Source organism: Aspergillus pseudotamarii (genome assembly GCF_009193445.1).
Source record: "Aspergillus pseudotamarii strain CBS 117625 unplaced genomic scaffold BDV38scaffold_38, whole genome shotgun sequence".
Taxonomy (NCBI): domain Eukaryota; kingdom Fungi; phylum Ascomycota; class Eurotiomycetes; order Eurotiales; family Aspergillaceae; genus Aspergillus; species Aspergillus pseudotamarii.
The window spans coordinates 87,831-106,494 of NW_022475052.1; the positions used below are offsets into that span (position 1 = coordinate 87,831).

The 18,664-nt window shown below is 49.0% G+C and overlaps 7 protein-coding genes across 7 annotated transcripts; 6 read left to right on the plus strand and 1 right to left on the minus strand.

Moving 5' to 3' along the window:
- Nucleotides 1-816: 816 nt before the first annotated feature.
- On the plus strand, nucleotides 817-1,082 carry BDV38DRAFT_284397 (uncharacterized protein; the record flags this gene model as incomplete). The annotated part of the gene is made up of 2 exons (XM_032060255.1): nucleotides 817-877; nucleotides 931-1,082. 2 exons carry the CDS (start codon nucleotides 817-819, stop codon nucleotides 1,080-1,082), a joined length of 213 nt encoding a protein of 70 aa, XP_031911983.1.
- Nucleotides 1,083-1,995: 913 nt separating this feature from the next.
- Nucleotides 1,996-3,291, plus strand: BDV38DRAFT_250711 (uncharacterized protein). Its single transcript, XM_032054982.1, has 2 exons — nucleotides 1,996-2,147; nucleotides 2,204-3,291. The coding sequence occupies exons 1-2, from the start codon at nucleotides 2,074-2,076 to the stop codon at nucleotides 3,195-3,197; spliced, it is 1,068 nt and encodes a 355-aa protein (XP_031911984.1). The 5' UTR covers nucleotides 1,996-2,073; the 3' UTR covers nucleotides 3,198-3,291.
- Nucleotides 3,292-3,358: 67 nt separating this feature from the next.
- BDV38DRAFT_120241 (putative transcription regulator (RTG2)) lies at nucleotides 3,359-5,529 on the plus strand. Its single transcript, XM_032051109.1, has one exon. It carries the CDS (start codon nucleotides 3,682-3,684, stop codon nucleotides 5,473-5,475), a length of 1,794 nt encoding a protein of 597 aa, XP_031911985.1. The 5' UTR covers nucleotides 3,359-3,681; the 3' UTR covers nucleotides 5,476-5,529.
- BDV38DRAFT_120239 (kinesin family protein) lies at nucleotides 5,530-7,222 on the minus strand. Its single transcript, XM_032051108.1, has one exon. The coding sequence runs from the start codon at nucleotides 6,948-6,950 to the stop codon at nucleotides 5,583-5,585; it is 1,368 nt and encodes a 455-aa protein (XP_031911986.1). The 5' UTR covers nucleotides 6,951-7,222; the 3' UTR covers nucleotides 5,530-5,582.
- A 2,573-nt stretch (nucleotides 7,223-9,795) lies between these two features.
- On the plus strand, nucleotides 9,796-10,299 carry BDV38DRAFT_284401 (uncharacterized protein; the record flags this gene model as incomplete). Its single annotated transcript, XM_032060256.1, has 3 exons — nucleotides 9,796-10,063; nucleotides 10,143-10,219; nucleotides 10,279-10,299. The coding sequence occupies 3 exons, from the start codon at nucleotides 9,796-9,798 to the stop codon at nucleotides 10,297-10,299; spliced, it is 366 nt and encodes a 121-aa protein (XP_031911987.1).
- A 1,335-nt stretch (nucleotides 10,300-11,634) lies between these two features.
- On the plus strand, nucleotides 11,635-14,589 carry BDV38DRAFT_284402 (argonaute/piwi family protein; the record flags this gene model as incomplete). The annotated part of the gene is made up of 3 exons (XM_032060257.1): nucleotides 11,635-12,649; nucleotides 12,737-12,990; nucleotides 13,099-14,589. 3 exons carry the CDS (start codon nucleotides 11,635-11,637, stop codon nucleotides 14,587-14,589), a joined length of 2,760 nt encoding a protein of 919 aa, XP_031911988.1.
- A 1,966-nt stretch (nucleotides 14,590-16,555) lies between these two features.
- Nucleotides 16,556-17,230, plus strand: BDV38DRAFT_284404 (hydrophobin family protein; the record flags this gene model as incomplete). The annotated part of the gene is made up of 3 exons (XM_032060258.1): nucleotides 16,556-16,823; nucleotides 16,885-16,952; nucleotides 17,018-17,230. 3 exons carry the CDS (start codon nucleotides 16,556-16,558, stop codon nucleotides 17,228-17,230), a joined length of 549 nt encoding a protein of 182 aa, XP_031911989.1.
- Between the last annotated feature and the right edge of the window lie 1,434 nt (nucleotides 17,231-18,664).

The following is an 18,664-nucleotide window of genomic DNA, read 5'->3' on the forward strand; positions in this document are numbered from 1 at the left end:
AAGTCCATACCTCCCTCCTCCTTACTAGGGGATTGCCTAGCTGTGAGGGGAACTCGTATCGGCCGTCAAACTTGAAATGTTTAATGAAATGGATAAATACAAGGGTTTACCATGCCGTGCATGCGGCTCTCTTCATTGTATTTCTCAGTTGCAAACACACTCTATCTCGCGTCTTAGTATACTTTGTAGTATAATGTACACCCGCCAAGCCAATAGCGATTTTTGTGTTAATGTCTCCAAAAAGACAGTCAATAGTCTAAGCTGCAGGTAGAATCACGTTGACATCCTGTATGACAGCCGTTCAACAAGATCGTCTAGCTATCTTACTTTACAGATAAAGAGAACAGCGCTTACATCGTCACATTCCTCACTCATTTGAGACATTGCTACGTGGTAAGCGCTATTCATGCATCTGCTTGATCAGTCACACAAAGGAGTATCGGTTTGGTTGAAGATAGAGGGGATACGAGAAATCCGCCGGAGTCCGAAGGTCAGCAGGCATTTCCTTCGCCTTATGCATTATCAATATACACAGGTAGATGCTACATATGAAGGCCTTATCGGATTACATAGCACGAGTCAAGCCAGTGAAAGCACGTCACCGAGAGGGGTACAGAGGGATGCGGTCATATTCACCAAAAGCCAGGAGGCTGTATGCAACCTTAGTTATCTATAAAAGCCCATTCAGCTCCGGTCTCTAAAGCGATATCACCCTTTTACGAATCTGCTGGCCTCTCCCTTATCCATACCACGCTTACATACGCACCCCCCCCCCCCCCCCCCCCGAAATCCTAGTCCTAAACTTGCAATACCAAGATGCGGTTTATTTACCTTCTGTTGGCTCTACCATCCTTGTGCCTTGCAGCACCAACTAGTGGTACATCTCTCTTTACCATGAACCGGGGATTGAGACACTAATTCTTATCATAGCTCATGCTTCACCACGGGACTTGAACACGTTTGCAGGAAATGAACATCAGGGCTACGAATCCAACGGAGAACACCAGGTTTCTGAGCGGGACGTTGACGACATTGAATGCGGGGGACACCAGGCCTATAAGAGGGACTTTGACGGCTGCTAGAGAGATGTGCATGGTTTAGAGATAACAAACATAAGCTTTCCTTCGAATCACAAAGATTGTGGTAGCACCAAATGAACTTATGATTTGAACATTGAAATTGATCGATGACGATGAATTCATTTGCTCGATCTAGCTCGCTCTAAGTGTACACTACCATGCGGGAGTTCTCCTAGACCTGCTGATAGTGATAAAGTTGATTCATAAGCATTCGCTCTAGAATGTGGATGAGGTAGATGAAAAGTAGGATAAGTATAGGTACAAATATGATAGATACAAAGGAAATCTTAAATAAATATGATTTTACCCCTTTACTAGCTTCACGCCAGTTGCACTCCCTCTTCCTGGTAATAGTCTATCTGTTGGCGAGTCCAGTGGACCTAGCACTGCATTTATATTGATCTTCATCCATCCCACCGTCCTTAGGGTTCCTGTCTCATCCCCTTCTCACTCCTACAGCCGCTCCCTAGGGCCAGAAGGGACTAAAGTATTCCTTTATTTTTAACAGAATATATTAACTTGTGAAAGAAATATAAGCCTTCTATATTATATAACTGTATAAATATCTAGGTCTGATTGGTGGGCTATCCTTTAGGCATATATACTTAGGGATGTATCGGATATTACATAAGCTATTTTCTATTTGCCTAGCTTTAATAAGACGGCCCTAGTGTATTTGTGTTAATAAATCTCATATATAGCCTCATCCTATAGATCAGGTAATTTTTGGCGAGACGAGCAGGGGAGATGACCACCGCACAGACTGTGGCGGCTTACAGCACATGGAGCCAAGGCAGAACACAACGAGACTGGAGGTCTATCGCTGCCTGACCTTTAGTTGTTTAAATACTGTTCCATACGTTAGACCCTGGGGAAATCCTTGTAGTTTGTTTTCGGTCGTACTTGGCAAACCCTCAAAGCATAGAAGCTTGACAAAGCGGAGGTAGCAGTCATCTTTCTACGTAAAGCCTCCTCCTGGGAATATATCCCCGGTATGGCCGACGAAAGCAAGCCCGTGAAAGTTGTGCACAGTTGGTGGATGATTTTTTGGACGTGGGCAATGCAACTGTACGCTACATCATTAAGCCACTATCACGAACCATGACTAAAAGAAAGGGAAAAAGATACTTTGTACTATACATCAACACACTGCGATGGATGCTATCACTTCTGCTCGTACTCACACCCACTCTGTGGGGTCCGCGATTATGGTTTGCTCTCCTCGGCGCCAGCATGACCGAGCAACCAGTTTATCTAGGTGACACTGTTATGAACACAATGTCACAACAGGATTCTGACGGTCAGTGCAAGACCTGGACGGAAAAACGAGAAGCAATCTTAAACTCAGCTTCCAGTGCCTCGGGATGGTACGGTCCTGGTGCTTATCTCGCCTGGTTAATAACCGCCTATGCCACAGCTCTATCCACAATATGGCATTCTAAATGTTCAGAGGGACATCCAGATGTGAATAAACTCGACGCAGAGATCCTCCTCACCATCGGCTATCCTCTAGTCGCCCTCGGCGATGTTTTACTCCGTCTGGTACGATGTCAGATCGACCCCGGGATGACCGCTGCTGTATTTGTGCTCGTGTCAACACTGACTGTCATTGGACCTCTGACCAGATTATCATGGCAGGAAGACGGCGTGGAGGTCGAGATCGATCCGCCCAATTTCCCTAGGACGGTGAAAGAGTGGACGTGGAAAACCTTCCGCTTCCTCTGTCATACTGTCGTCTATGCCATTCTTTTTGAACCGTATCTTGAGTCTCGGGTCATGCTGGCCGTTTATGTACTCCTGTTTGTGACGGTGTTGTACTCTGGGATTTACGGGGAGGCTCGATTCGACAAGTATCCGTACCGGCGGATTGTCTATCGGCCGAGGGGAGAGCGGATGGTGGTTTTTTGCGTCGTACAGCTTGTTTTTAATATCGTGTTATTCTCGGTTTCCCGTTCTGTCTGGCCGAAGACTGATGCTAGTCTTCTGGATCTGGATCAGGCCGCGGGTGTATTCCTTACTACATCGACGTTGGTGTATTCCCGGCGAGAGGGGATTATGGCGTTTGTGAAATGGTTGAGATGTAAACGGTCTACTGTTGAGGTACTGTCAGAATCTTGATCCGGGTGCTGTAGTGTAGGGCGAGGATGATCGAAACCATTGATATGCTTCCCATTGGCAGATGATTGAAGGGTCGGGTTAGTCAAGTTAGTGATATGGTGTGGGTCGATTGAAAGGAAGTGGAATCTGGATCGGTAGCGAAGAATACAGGAATAGTAAGGGTTCGATCCTTGTCTTTTTTAAGTTAAGCGTATTCTCAACCCTGTATACTGTGTGCATATTCAGGCCTGAGGCGATCGCTCAGGCAACACATTAAAGCTCGCCAAGTCATGACATCATTCTCGGCCATTTAAGGAAATGCAACCCTCCAACTTCACTGCAAGGTATCTCCCATATTTCCAACAGTCTACTTCCGAGGTCTACTCCTAGCATGACTACAAAGAAGCACGGTCTAATTCTCGAAGCCTCTAACCGTCAAAATGGGTGGTGGCGCTCAATTCCCTAGTTACCATCCTCAAGAGCCAACCGACAACAAAAACTCGCAATGGCAGGAACCAGGAGAAAAGCGATATCTTCACGGGATAGTGGACATGGGCAGGCAAGAAACAAGTTACTCTACAAAATCACGAACCATTCTAATTTTCACTCCGTTAGTAACGGGATCCGATGCTCGATTACAGATCTCTCACCACCGACCACCCGTATCCTACCAACTGTTTATTCTCAACGGTTCAACATCTCACTCTACGATGCGCAATATGACTCAGAGACTGGGGAGCAGATTCCAATACCGAAGAAGGTTATTGATGCGGTCGTTGCAGGTATACTTCGCTTCCAGATTGTCTGTCTAGAAGTGGGTGTGCCGGCGAGTCAGATGCTGATTATTGCGACTGAGGCTACGCGGAAGGCGATTAACTCGGAGGAGTTTGTTAAGACCATCCAGGACAGGACCCATGTCAGGGTGCGAATGCTGCCGAAGCATGAGGAGGGTGTCGTGGGTGCGTGGGGGATTGCGAGCGGATATTCTGATATCGAGGGATTGGCCATTGATCTCGGGGGTGGAAGTATGCAAATGACATGGATCGTTTCGCATGGTGGAGATGTGCATATAAGTCGCAAGGGGTCTATTAGTTTTCCGTACGGTGCGGCTGCTTTGACGCAGAAATTGGAAGCTCTGACGAAGGATAAAGATGGGGATGAGGCATCCAAGGCGAAGGAGCAATTCCGCCAGGAGATGACTAGCCAGTTTCGTCAAGCGTGGGAGGATCTAGAGATTCCTACGCACCTAGTCGACAAGGCGAAGAGAGAGGGAGGCTTCCAGCTTTATCTCTCTGGGGGAGGATTCCGGGGATGGGGCTATCTTCTTCTCTATCTTCATCAAGTCCGAGGCGAGTATTACCCCATTTCGATCATCAATGGATACTCCGCTGGGAAGAAGGACTTTGAGAACACAGAGGTATTAAAGAAGGTTGCTAAGACTGCAAACGATATCTTCCGTGTCTCGGATCGACGCCGAAAACAAGTCCCCTCGGTCGCATTTCTCGTGAACGTGCTCGCGAAGGCTATTCCTCACGGGATTAAAGAGGCTCATTTCTGCCAGGGAGGCGTTCGCGAGGGTGCTTTATATCGCAAGATCCTGCCTGTTATCCGCCAGCAGGACCCGTTGCAGGTTGCGACCATGGATTTCGCCCGCGGATCGGCCCAAGCGATGGCCCTCATGGCATTCTCTTCCATTCCTCGTCCAACAAAGGAGAGGTCCTTTCCTCATTCTATCAGTCCACATGTTATTCAGGCCTTTGCCAATATTCTTTATGCGCATTCGACTATGTCTAAAGAGACAGCGGCCACAGCCGCGCTGTACAGCACAAGCACCGGCGTCCTGGCGGAAGCGCATGGTATACCGCATTCCGATCGCGCTCGCCTGGCGTTGATGCTGCAGGAGAGGTACGGTGGCGAGCTACCACCTCGTGAGATGGACTTTAAGAAGAGCCTACGGTCGCTTCTCACACCGGAGGAAGTCTGGTGGACGCGGTATCTAGGGAAACTGGGTCTCGTCATCAGCCGCGTGTATCCCACGGGTGTCATTGACCCATCCCGGCCTCGCGCACTACCGAGAGCACGCTGGGCAAATGATCTGGGGAAGAAGAAAAACAAGAAAGGAATTGAATTGAAAGTCTCTCTCCAGAAGGTAGGGTTTGACCCCACTAGATTAAAGCAAGAGTTGGAAGCGGACCTGAAGAAGCTGCGGAAGGTCGGGAAAAGGAAGCACTGGATTGGGGGTAGGGATGGATGGGGGATGAAAGTTGAAGTCATTCTGGAGGAGGAAGACCTGCTTTAACAGTGATCTTACAAGGAATATCTTATATGGGCTGGTTTTATTGGTGCATGCTTCGATGTCTTCTCGGTGTTCCGGATGCAATGTCTCGCTCATGATTGTTGCATCCTCTACCGCGTCACCCTTTTCTTCGCTCCACCCGCTACACCTACAAGGCTCCCGTACTTCAGTGTGTTCATAGTGGCGGCGAATTGCTCCGATGACGGTGACACCGTGAGGATCATAGCAGAATAACTATCAGTCGTATTCGTACCCAGGAAGTGGTCACGCAGTACCATGGTCAGGGGTGACGATCGAAACGGAATGCGTGCCTGCTTCGACGCCCGTGCTCGGATAACCTCTTTCAATGCCAGGAGGTCCGTGTTAATCTGCCGGCCTTCTTGTTGCTCCTGGAGTGTTTGCTTTGGTCGCGGCATGGTAGAGATCGTCTTGTCATGATAATACTCGGAACCAGCCAGATCGACAAAAACCAGTTTGCCTCCGAGACATACATGGCCCGATGAGTTTAAGACATGACTGACTTTGTCCTCGGCCCGCTGCACGTACGATTCGAACTCGGCCTTCTTGGCTTCGGCGGCATCGATCCGTGCCTGGTCGATTTGGTAGTCAGGGTTGGGAATATATTTGCCATCTGCATCTTGAATATATCCCTTCGTGTTCTCTTCGATGTAGATATCAGTCGCACGTTTTCCTACCGGGACTAATTCCGATTGCCGCTGAACAACCGCATCGCGAGCCTCAAGGAGTGCCCTAGTCACAATCTCTAATTCCAAAACAGCGTGTGTGCGCGAGCTTTGGTCATGGATCGTGGATGTTCCCGTCGCTCTTAGCTTGAGCCCCGCCAGCAGCTCCTGGCGCAGGTCCTCGAAGCTCCAACATGCTTTCGTAACGATCGGACGAACCCGGACTTTGCCCTCCTCCAGGAGTTCAGTCTCACCCCTGATGTGTGTTTTCCCGTCATGCCCTTCGCGGACATAACATTGGCACCGTCCATTGAGCAAATCAAAGGCTATATTCTTGCGTAGCTCGAACATCCGAATTCCAATAGCTAGTTCTTCAGCAGGGTTATCAATGGCCCGGTTGAGACCTGCCAAAGTATCGCTGAGAAATCTGGCAGCTGCTAAGCACAACCCAAATTCATCGGGATTCTCGAAATCATATCCAATAATCGTATGTGACTTCCCGCTTCCAGAATGTCCGTAAGCAAAGAAATTACATGATCGTCCGCTCAGAACATGAGGAAGGGTTGGTGCAACTGCGGCTTCAAAGACCGATTTGTTCTTATCCGTTGCTTCGAATAATTGTGTGAATGCAGCTTCGCTTTTCCACGGACGCTCAGTGGCAGAGCGTGCAGAAGGGGTGAGTGAGATAGATACTCGGCCACTATCTTGTGGATTGTGTGTGCGTTGAATCTCTGGTGTTGTTGATTCGCTGGGGGAGAGAGGCCGCCAGCGGGTGTATACTTTGAATTGATGCATTATTATCGATAGGACAATTGAGATAGAAGAGGAGAATAAGAAGAGTTGTCACCTCGAGTCGGAGAGGCGGGGAGTCCTTTAAGTATATCTTATTTCGTAGGCGGTCACTTATCATGTCTTAGATTGTCTCCATATACAGTATTATTTTATTTCCCTCTTTCACTTGGTCTTGGTGGAGTACGAGGTCTTTGACTCCCCTGCCACCCACTCAGAAACACGAGGTCATCTTCAGTGACCCACTGGTTGTTCGACAGCCGGAATGTGGCAATCTCCGAAAGTCCGGCACGAACATTGGATGCCTCAGGCATGAATGACAGGCCATGACAGGAAGCATGACATTCTCTCGAGACCCACACTTGCATACGTGATACCATAAGTACTCAATTAGAACGATTCGACACTATGTATCTCACCTCTATTTGCTATTGCACTACTCATTTAACTGTCCCAAACCTATATTCTTGGCCCAGCGGAATTTGGAACCGTAGAGAGCAGTCACTGGTGGAGATATTGAAATGGACATCATCTTAGTCGTAGGTCCCGAATTGATACAACTACTCAATTCTTAGATTTTTTTTTTTTTTTTTTTTTTTTTTGGTAAAGAAATATATAATCTAATGGTGTTTTAAATGGGTTTACCATTTTTTTTGAAATGGCAAACAGCAATGCGATGCACGTAAATATATTAGGGATAAAAAGGCATTGACAACGGCTAAGAGCTATGGGAACCCGAAATATATATAACTAACGACCCAAACATATAACACCAACTAATAAGTGAAGTATACCTGTGTGTATGTATCCTTGTTGAAGCTGACACTACCAATGCTACAAATGTCTATCCTATTGGGTCACACTAAGTAATACCATGAACTAGAAAGTGCACTCCTGCTGCGATGCGAGAATCCACGATACGAGTGCGGGTTGAAGTATATTTCATGAACCTGAGGCAACACAAAAAGGAAAAGACAGAAGTAACGGACGGTAAATATTTAAGGACGTAGTTGGCTATGATAGAATTTACTACAATCTAATGAGAACGAAAGTGCGAGATTCAGGTAAAGATCTAACGGTAATATTCATTGTATTGCTAATGTGTTCGGAGTCTAGCTAACTATCTTGCGCTATGATGAGGTGGAAAAAAAAATATAGTCTTGGTCTAGTCATGGATCGGTAATACTGGTCAAGCACAGAAAAAGGCTCCCAACATCAGGGAGCTTTTCCGTGTTGCCATGTTCATACAGATGCCACTTAACTCCAACATCATCCTCCCTAGATTCCCTGCCACAACGTCACAATGGAGTATACCTCGATTATATTCTAAAGGATGTATACAACACCGTGCCGCTGTGGCCGAGAGCTGAGAAGGAGATCGGTACATGGAGCTATGGAAGGCTCTACCTGAACCCGCAGCAGAGGAAAGCTCTGGGAAAGAAAAAAAAGGAGAGAAAAAGCCACAGGACTACGCGGTCTATGACTGACCTTTTATACCTGCTCGGTGACTACGGAACGAGTCTTAACTTGATGGTTGCAGAAGCCAGAACAAGGAGCGCCTCTCCCCTCTACAGACGTAAGCAGAAACTCGTGAATTCCTTCAAGTACTACATTTCTTGCAAAGCTACATGACTAACAGAAAAGGCAGTAGTCTTCGATTCATGCAGGTTGGAGTACTAAGACATACACAACCGGAAGCAGTAAGCGACGGCATTCATGCCAAGGGTCATTCCAGGAGGCGCCAGAAAACATGACACTCCAAGGTTCCCATCATGTTGCAGAGAAAGAAACTGAAAGCTAAATAGGCTCTAACCACTCGTCTAGTCTAGATGGATGCGCCACCATGGAAGAATCCTGTACAGGGGTGGGGTGGGGTGTAGCTGTCAACGTAGCATACAATGCTTTGAATCATGACGATCGTTCTCAGAACGGAGATGGCCCCAAGTCCGACAGATCGGATACGTTGTAACGGAATTTGTGTATTAGGGTTGCATGCCGGGAGATATCACTTGCTGCTTTTGTCCCCATGGCCCGTTTCTGGATGTATGGAGTGGGAAATTATTCCCCGTCTCGTGTTGCACCCAGGCATTGAATCTGAGCTGCAGGGGAGTTGACCGAGTCTACTGTATCTGATAAAGATTGCACATAATATACACGATGAAGCCCTCCCATACCTCATCTAACTTGCTTTGCGCTAAAATGTATCATATCATTCCTGATGAATATGACTTTCTCGCCTCAAACCTAGAAGTCCTGGGAGACAGGGGTATAGCATTGGCGACCCAATCCTATTGCGAGAAAACTGGCCGAGGTTGGAACCCCTCGCCGACTAGGTCATGCCAAATCCGGACATGGCTATTCAATCCAAGCTTTTACTTGGCTCAGTCCCGCTATAGACATTCCGTGGAAAGGGAGAGAGTGGCGTTGCATCTCCGATTTAGGTTATGGAATTAGAAGCAAACGCTTGCATAATGGAATGCACCTTAGGCTCCTCATCAAGTGAGACTCCCATGGCTACGGAGCAAGACGATGCATCTCCACACTCCCTGTTCTCGTCAAGATGATAGATGATCATCTCCAAATGACACAGGAAGAGGCAATACCAAACCTCAACGTAGGATTGCTTGAGATGAGTTTTTCACTGATCTACAAAAGACTTCACCTTTAAGGCAGGACTCAGATGAAGTCGTGGACTCCACCGTGATCTATAAAGAGCCCTGTCCAGCTCATCTGTATCAGCTTCTCATCATCAGCATCATCAGAGTTCCAAAGCAATCTCTTCTCTCGCTCTTTCCACAACAAAATCGATCTATTTAACAGTCTTTTCCTGTTACTACCTCGAACCATCACCATGAAGTTCACCGTTGCTGCTGTCCTTGGCTTTGCCATCACCGCTCTTGCCAGCCAGGGAGCCGACGAGCCCAAGGTCACCCAGGTCTCCTACCATGAAGCTAAGGGACAGTGCACTACTGGCGATATCTATTGCTGCAACAACAAGCACGATGAGAAGACCGGCGGCCTTCTCAACTTGCTCAATGAGGGCCTCATCAAGAATCTGGACGGCCAGAGTGACTCCAGCTGTGCCAGCACGAGCCTTATCAAGGAGCTCAACTTGCTTGGTAAGACCTTGGACCCCCTTCCCATCACCCTTACCAAGGGTATCCGGATATGAGAGGTAAAAGCTAACACTAATTACAGCCTTTGCCACCCATGGCAAGGACGACAAGGACAGCTTCTGCAAGAACACCATTGCCTGCTGCCCTGCTGGTGGAAAGGTAAAGTTTTCACCCCCCACAGGGAGACATCGGCGTGTACTAACATTATCGTCACCTAGTGTGAGGCCATTAGCAACTAAGTGGCGCAACGGCTTGGACCTGCCGGTTTAATAGGCATATCGGATGCGGAGTGGTGGAAGTAGGTTGTTGAGTTTCGCATCCCAGGGTCCGAAAGCTCAGATTGCGCTGTCATCAGTTGGCCATCTTTCGGCAGGAATCAAGAGCCTGCCGTTGTCTGTGATTTGCAATGGGGATAGTGTTAGATTAGATAATGCAAGAATAGACGGGGATTGTTAACATCAGAACACTTTACCTCCTGGCTTCAATGTAGGAACTCCACATAGATGTAAAAACCATGTTGCAAGGAACCGTTGTAGCTTTTCAAGACATCAGGATACTTGATCTCTAGTGAGCCATGTCACAAGCACAACTAGAACCATCGCTATTTTATTCCACGTCCTCAAAGAGCAGTCGAGTCAAAATGCTTGATACCACTGACTGTGGAAAAGGAAGGCTCCAGACCATGACAGCACACAGTTACTATGCGCATTTGAACTGAGAAATAATTTTTTTTCACTTTATTTTTATTTATGCCATGTAGTGGCATGCATACTGGCCTTAATTAGAGGTTCTTCAATACCATAGACGACTGGGCTCCCTGCAGCGAATCTACCCCTTGTAAAAGCCATAGCCTGTTCAGCCAGAATCGTTATTATAGGATAAACAGTGATATATGTCACGCATACGGTTGGCATTTAGCTATTTTAAAAAGTCACCCCGCACTTGTCAAGGTCTCGCCCAGTCTAGCTGGACTTTTTGTGTTTTGATATGCAGGGCATCTGATCATTGGTACCGGCGCTTAATTTCATGAAAGGGTCTCTTTCCGAATGGAGGGTCGAGGTTAGAATACCCCAATGCAGGGGCCAATCCGTAGTTCGGCAGATTCGGTTCTCCACGGAGATAGACCCCTGTGGAGTAATGTTAGGGTTCCGAACTTTACGAAAACGGAAATGATATGAGGCATGTCAAGATGACAGATGGCATGGGGATCAAACCCCGGACAGCGCACGGATCGCCCCGCCGAGAACGTTTGGAGCCGCCATTACCATTAATTACCCTGCGGTCAGAAATGTGTATTTTTCAACCTCGGATACCGTACAGCGACAAGACACCAATGTCTACTGTAGTTCCTTGAGTATCAACATTTGACTTTGCATAGGTCGCAAGGGCTCTGGTTCTTCCAAGCTGAAATGTCATAGAGAGCGAGGTGTTTTGCCTTGTCTGGTGTATTCGGTATCCTGCCGCTCCCATACGCCAACAATTTCTACTCGTCTACTCATGGATTTGGTATAGCCACAATCCCCCAGACCTACCCAGAAGTTTTCCAACGGATTGCACAGGAGTATAAAGAAAAAATGAGTAATGCCAAAAGCCTCTGCCCTATCGCTCGTCCCGAGTACGGTACATCAGGAAGTCCTATCATCCTGCGAGCAAATCACTTCGAGGTGCATTTACCGCACGACTTGCACTTATTTCGATACAGCGTGCATGTCACTCATACATCGAAGGACGGGCTTCCAACGAAGAACGCACGGAGAGCAACTCCCCAGGTCATTCTGTTGCTGCTGAGAGATCATTTCTCCGACTACTGCCAGGGGATTGCCACCGATGGATACCAAACCCTCATCTCCAAACACCGACTGATGTTACAGGACGTTCCTTACCCAGTGTTATACCAAGGGACTGCCTATCACGTCACACTAACATTGATTGGTAGTTTAAACTTTGCTCGCCTTCACCGGCTACCGGTCCTACCGGTCGGTCTGCAATCAGCGGCGCCCAGCAGAGCGGAATACCTCCAGGCATTGAATATCATTCTCGGCCATCATCCCAAGTTCACATCACCGGCCTTGGTCTCCACCAGCAACGCCTATTTTGACCGGCGTGCGGCACGCATCGATTTAGGCTCTGGTTTACACACCCTCCGGGGACTCCATGCGGTCATTCGAGAAGCTCAAACCCGGCTTTGTCTCAATGTGGCTCCGAAGTTTTCCATTTGTTACAATGACGGTCCACTGGACCATATCCTGATCGACTACATGCGCGAGAATGGCTCGGATCTGCGCAAGCTCGCGGCATTCGTAGGTAATCTTCGTGTGGAACTCATACATCTCCATGGCCGACGAAGCGCTGGAAGACGATCACCGCGGATCAAAACCATCGTTGGACTAGCGTCACCAGATGATGGGCGGGACATGTTTCAACCCCCCCTCGTGCGGCACTTTGGGGCTGGGGCCAAGGCTGTCGAATTTTACCGCGATACATCGGGCGATAAACCGGGACTCTCCAGTGTCACTGAACCAGGAAGCAAAAAGAGAAAGGCCCCGATGGACAATGGATATGTGAGTGTGTACGACCACTTCCGGACAAGTATGCACCCCCCCCCCCCTTCGCGCATTGTATTCCTCCCACCCTTGTTCTTCGGCGCTGACCTTTGCGTTTAATCCTTGGCCATAGCCTATAATATCGCAATCCGTGACCCATGGCTCCCGGTGGTCAAGGTTGGCAGTATCGCCAATCCTTCATATCTTCCCGCCGAGGTGTGTCGGGTATTGCCTGGTCAAGGCCTTCGCCGTCGTCCAACTACTGCACAGTCCCAAGAGGTCTCCCGTCTTGCCGTGGGCCACGCCCGTTCACGCTATGGACTTGGATCGAGCCCGGTTGAAATGGGCGTCATCCTGGGGTTGCATGGCTCTCATGGACCCTCGTTGGTAGGTCGAGCTATCTCCTGCCCTCTTTTCCCCCCGTACAATACGGGGATTCTCAGCCGACCTAGCTAATTCCGTTGTGCCCGCTGGTCGGGTGCTCCTCATCTGTAGAGCTCGTTCGGCCTGACAATCTCTTCCGAAATGATGACCGTCCCCGGTCGTGTCCTCCCCGGTCCATCGATCGTCTACCGGCACGGCAAAGAGGCTGGTGTGCGGTCGGGAGCGTGGAATTTGCTGGGCCTGCGGTTCCAGGAAAGCACCAAGCTGGCGGGATGGACGTATCTATACTTTCCAGGCACCTCGGACCCCGGCTGGTATCGCCAGGATCAACAGTTGATGGAAGGTGCCTTAGGCAACCTTTACGCGCGCATGAAAAACGCTGGAATGAATCTTCCGCCACCCCGTCTGCCCGGGATTCGCGTCTCGCCATCCAGAGATGATGATGGGTTGGACCAGGCGATGGACACTTTCCTTGGTTTATCCTTGACCTTTCTGGTGATTATTCTTCCACGGCAAGATGAAAGGCTGTACAATCGCGTGAAGTATCTCTGTGATGTGCGGAAGGGTATTCCCAATATCTGCGTCGTCTCCCATCGATTTTTCCGGGCGAAGGATGAGTATCTGTCGAACGTGGTTTTCAAGATGAACTTGAAATTTGGGGGATTGAACCACACCCTCCCTGTGTCCAGTCTCTCCATCATCCACAAGGGAAAGACGATGGTGGTCGGTGTAGACGTGACCCATCCGACATCTAGTAACTCCTTGCCGGACACCCCGAGCGTCGCTGCGATGGTCGCCTCGACCGATCCATTTCTCGGGCAATGGCCTGGCGCCGTGCGCGTCCAGCCGGCTCGTCACGAAATCGTTGATGAGATCGACCAGCTCCTCTTATCCCGACTCCATCTGTGGCAGCAGCGCAACCAAGGTGCTCTGCCCGAAAACATCCTCGTGTACCGCGACGGGGTGTCCGTGACCCAATATGGTAGCGTCCTCAATACCGAGCTCCCTCTGTTGCAGAAAGCGTGTGCCGCCCTGTATGAGCGCCATCATCGCCCACCACCTCGCTTCACCATCGTTCTCGTGGAGAAGCGACATCAGATCCGGTTCCAGACGGCCGATGGCAGACCATCCGGGTCCAGACCACCGCTGCATCGGAGCAGTAACCCCCCGCATGGTACAGTCGTAGATCGAAGGATCACCGACAGCCAAACCTGGGACTTTTACATTCAGTCTCACGCGGCCCCTCGGGGTACTGCTCGTCCGGGACACTACGTGGTGCTCTTCGATCAAATCTTCCACGGCGCTCTCCAGCGCCCTCCCCGACGAGGAGGGGACTCGAATGTGGCCGATGCGCTTCAGGCGCTGACGTATCACTTATGTTACCTCTATGCTCGGGCGACTCGTGTGGCCAGTATCTGTCCACCCGTGTTCTATGCGGATTTGGCCTGTTCCCGGGCACGCTGCTACCTGCAGGAGGTGATGAAACCTTTCTCCGGGAAAGCCTCCTCCTCCTCCTCCTCCTCCTCCTCCTCCTCCTCCCGACCACGGCTCCTGGATATCGACCCCCATGAGAAGATCAAGGATACCATGTTTTACATCTAGAATTATTCTATCGGTTCGTCTGTCCCGGTGGCCTTTGCGTTGTGGGGTGGGGATCTCTGGTCCATCGTCGAACATTACTAATTCTCTCTCTCTCTCTCTCTCTCTCTCTCTCTCTCTCTATATATATAAGTTTTCCTCATCTATACTAGTATTTCGATAAAGCCAGTCACGAAGGTCGAGAGAAATAATCATATTTTCATGTCTACTCTTCATTATCATGCATCAGTAGTTGATAGTTATGGGTTTCCTTTCGAGCACCGCGTATTTTAAAAACCATGATGGATCCATCGTATTGTAATTTACTTTGTGACAAAACCGTGGTATTGACTTCTCGAATAAGGTTTCGGTCTGGATTTCTTTTCCCTCCGCATTTTGATGTTTCAATTCCGGGGGGCTGAATCAGGCGGATCGCCCCTGGCATGTTCCGGAAAAGCAAAAAGTCAAGGGCTGTCACTGCTGTCACGGTCGGTTAGCTCTGTCAATCTCCCATCTTTCTCCACTTCTCCCATAGAAAACATGGTCCCCCCCTCAATTCAACACTCGATTCAGGGAAGATAATGAGGAGGGCAAAAAACAAAAATCAAAAATGCAAAGAAGTACCTCCACAAAACCCAGTGCGGACGTGAGGTAACGTAATGCGCTCATTGGCCCGCGGCATTCCGGATGTGATACGCGGGCCAATGAGAGCTGGCGATGGCGTTGCATGCGAGTCAGGACAACAGAATTTCAAAAGGTCGTCTGAGTGTCCAGCCCATTCATTGCATTTCCCTTTCGACTTACTAACTCCGTCCACTTGCTTACTTGGGAAGGAACACAATGCGGCGAACTGAGAAAAGTTATTGGATCTTATCGCATACTTGGGCTCAAAGTTGCCTTGCGCCTATCGAGGGCGAGTCAGTACGATCGAGCTGGGCCGCAAGCAATGGTTCGCATACGAGCTGCGGCCCTGGCCCAGACCTCGAACGTTCGTTGTAACGTCGCGAATGACTTTTGCGGCTGAAAGTGTCAATTCCCACGAAACATGGCCCCTGGTCCTGCCTCCCGTCCGTGGCCATCTCTTGAATCCGGCCGGCAAAGGCATGTTGAACTGCCCAATGCTACTCTGGGGCTTTTCTCCTACGCTGTCCTAACCCGGACCTCCGATATCCGTCACCGAGGACACATGTCGAGGTTCGTCGCTTTGCGCTTGGTCCCCCGTCCGGTCCTCGGAGACCCGTGACTTTCCAAGAATTCTCTTGATATCAAGTATGGAACCACTCCATGGTATCATTGAGATGTACCCCAGAATACACCGTGCATTCCCCAGCAAACGCTAAACCATGCGCAAAACCTCTCCAACATGGCCTGCGCGACGAATAAGCGCAATCTCCTCGAGTACCTGACGTTCTCGTCGAGCCAGAATTCCGTATTCATCCCAAAGGACTTCGGTGGTTCCCAGAGAGAATGATCCTATCCTCATACCGACAGATTCGGGAAGGAGACTCCCCTCCGGAATGACTTCTGGATCCCAGGAGAGGATCGACACGGATGGAAACGGAGAGTCTCCCTCACGTCGACATCAAGCAGGGAAAGAGGGCATACTGAGCACGGTTGGAAATGATGGCATGAACCGGTAGCGTTTCAGTTACAGTCCAGGAGAATGTTGCGAGCAGACGTTCCAAGGGTTGATCTGCTATGGAGCCACCAGCCAACTGCATCCCCGTCGTCGTTGTCGTCGTCAGTCAACGGATCACACAGGCTGGGGTCTCATTCCTCTCAGAAGGCATGGAGGGGGAAGGCAAAGACCGGACATTCACCCTTCGAAGTTGAGCATCGCAGGCCCCTCGTCCACAACATAAATAGGCCCCAAACCCCAGCTCTCTGGGTGATTTTTTCTTCATCAGCTCAAACAATCTCTTCTAAATCATCAGTTCTCAAAGCCTCTTCTCAGTTTCACCACAAACTATCAAAGCTTCTTGCCATCAAGATGTACGCCACCACCATTGTCAACTTCTTCATGCTCGCCGTCGCGGCCTCTGCTGCTGCCACCGCCAAAGCGGCCGACTCCAAGGCCTTGCAGAAGGCTGCCGAGGGCAAGTGTGACATTGGCAACATTGCTTGCTGCAACTCTGTGCACGATGAGAAGGACGACACTCTCGTCAGCTTGCTGAAGGATGGTCTCATCCACAACTTGGTCGGCAATGAGGATTCTCCTTGTGCCAAGGCCAGCCTCATCGATGAGCTGGGCCTCCTTTGTGAGTGGTCCCCGCAGCCTGGATCTGCCCCGAGCCCGTGAACTAATACAATGATTGCCAGCCCTGATCAAGCACACCAACGAAGGACCCGTTTGCAAGAACGTCATCGCTTGCTGCCCCGGTGGCACTGTAAGTTGCTTCAACCGTCTCTGAGAGCCCAAGTTTCGAGGGGTAGCTAACATAGTCTCCAACAGTGCGTTGCCATTGACGGTTCCGCCGAGAAGGAGAAGTCCAAGCGCGGCGACGACGACTACGACAACAAGGGCCACAAGGGCCACAAGAACGAGAAGGACGACAAGCACGAGAAGGATGACAAGCACGAGAAGGATGACAAGCACGAGAAGGATGACAAGCACGAGAAGGGTGACAAGCACGAGAAGGGCCGCAAGGAACATGGCCGCTATTAAACGGCTTTCCTTCGGGCGCCTTTTCCAGCATGTCTCATGCTCGATGGCCTTCACGACACGTCCCCACGTCAACCGGGGAATAATGGATTGTTAACAAAGTCTACTCTTGTGCCAATATAGACGGGCGACTTGGTGGTTATACATCGGATAGCCACTTGGGCCTTTTTGTCGCTCGTTCAGCTAACTTTCGATGGCGCGCTCTTGTTTTAGACATTATCTGCTTTAATACTATCAGTCACTCGTTTACCAGTTAAATACACTGGACTTGATTATCAATTGCAATCCTTCTCTTATCTAACCGTAATATTCAAAACATCTTTCATCATATTCTCCCAGTAGTATGTTGCTAACACCTTCCATCACATATGTTGGCGATTGACATAGTAAAATGTTCAGACTTCAGCAATTTACCTTGTAAGGCTCTTTGAACCGGTAGACCATCAGGCCTAATGGAATTGTTACTATAACGGAGTAGCCCAGTTGCAATCCAGATAAACTGTTCTACTGCAAGCAACAGCGACTAGTAAATGAAAATGAAAGTATATACTCTAGTCTCTCAAGGGAGACCATAGATAGAATTCTATCTAGAGGTAGAATAAGATAACAATGCGCTATATCTACTACAGGCGACATCTAGCGGTCGTTACTCCTCTAAAAGATATATAAATTCATTAGATATTAGAAAAAGCGACATTGGAGTGGATCGAAACATATATATACGACGGAGGGGCAAGGTTCCTTTGCTGTTGAAACAGGATGGACTATGATAGTATCCAAGATATATATATATTTATTTATATACATAACGTGGAGAAGTTGTCTCGATGGAGTCTGGACCCAACAAACTTTGCAGTAAACAGTGATGATCAATCACAATAATCAAGAGTAAAACTCGCTTCCCAAGCTATCTTTAGTCTCTCTTCTAGGAGAGCAGGGTTACAGCGCATTATCCACCACACTGGATACATTCGAGTCTACTTTTCGGTGGCTTATCTGTCACTCATTCCCTCCTTGCCAAGTGGCAGTACTAGAGGCTGCCCTTGCATCACCAATAATTTCCTGTTTCCTGTTCTCCTCCTCCTCCTCCTCCCCCTCCTTCTTCTTCTCATTTTTCTTTCTTTCTTTCTTTCTTTCTTTTTCAAACTAACTTGTCTTATAGGGCAGGGTACATAGGTCTTCGAATGCTTTCCTTCAACTGCCATGTAAAGCACGACGATGACGACTGTGCAACAGAAGACTCGAAACAAAGACTACGCCGCGAGTGCTACCGGGTAAGATGAATCTACTCGATGGGAGTGGAACAGGTTGCTCCATTGCAGATCCTGGACAAGGAGCATGATTGTCTTCCATTACCCTGCAGCTACTATCCTTTTTCAAATGAGGATAGGATACCCAAAACCTAAAACTCGACCTCCTAAGTGGTATCGGTGGTCG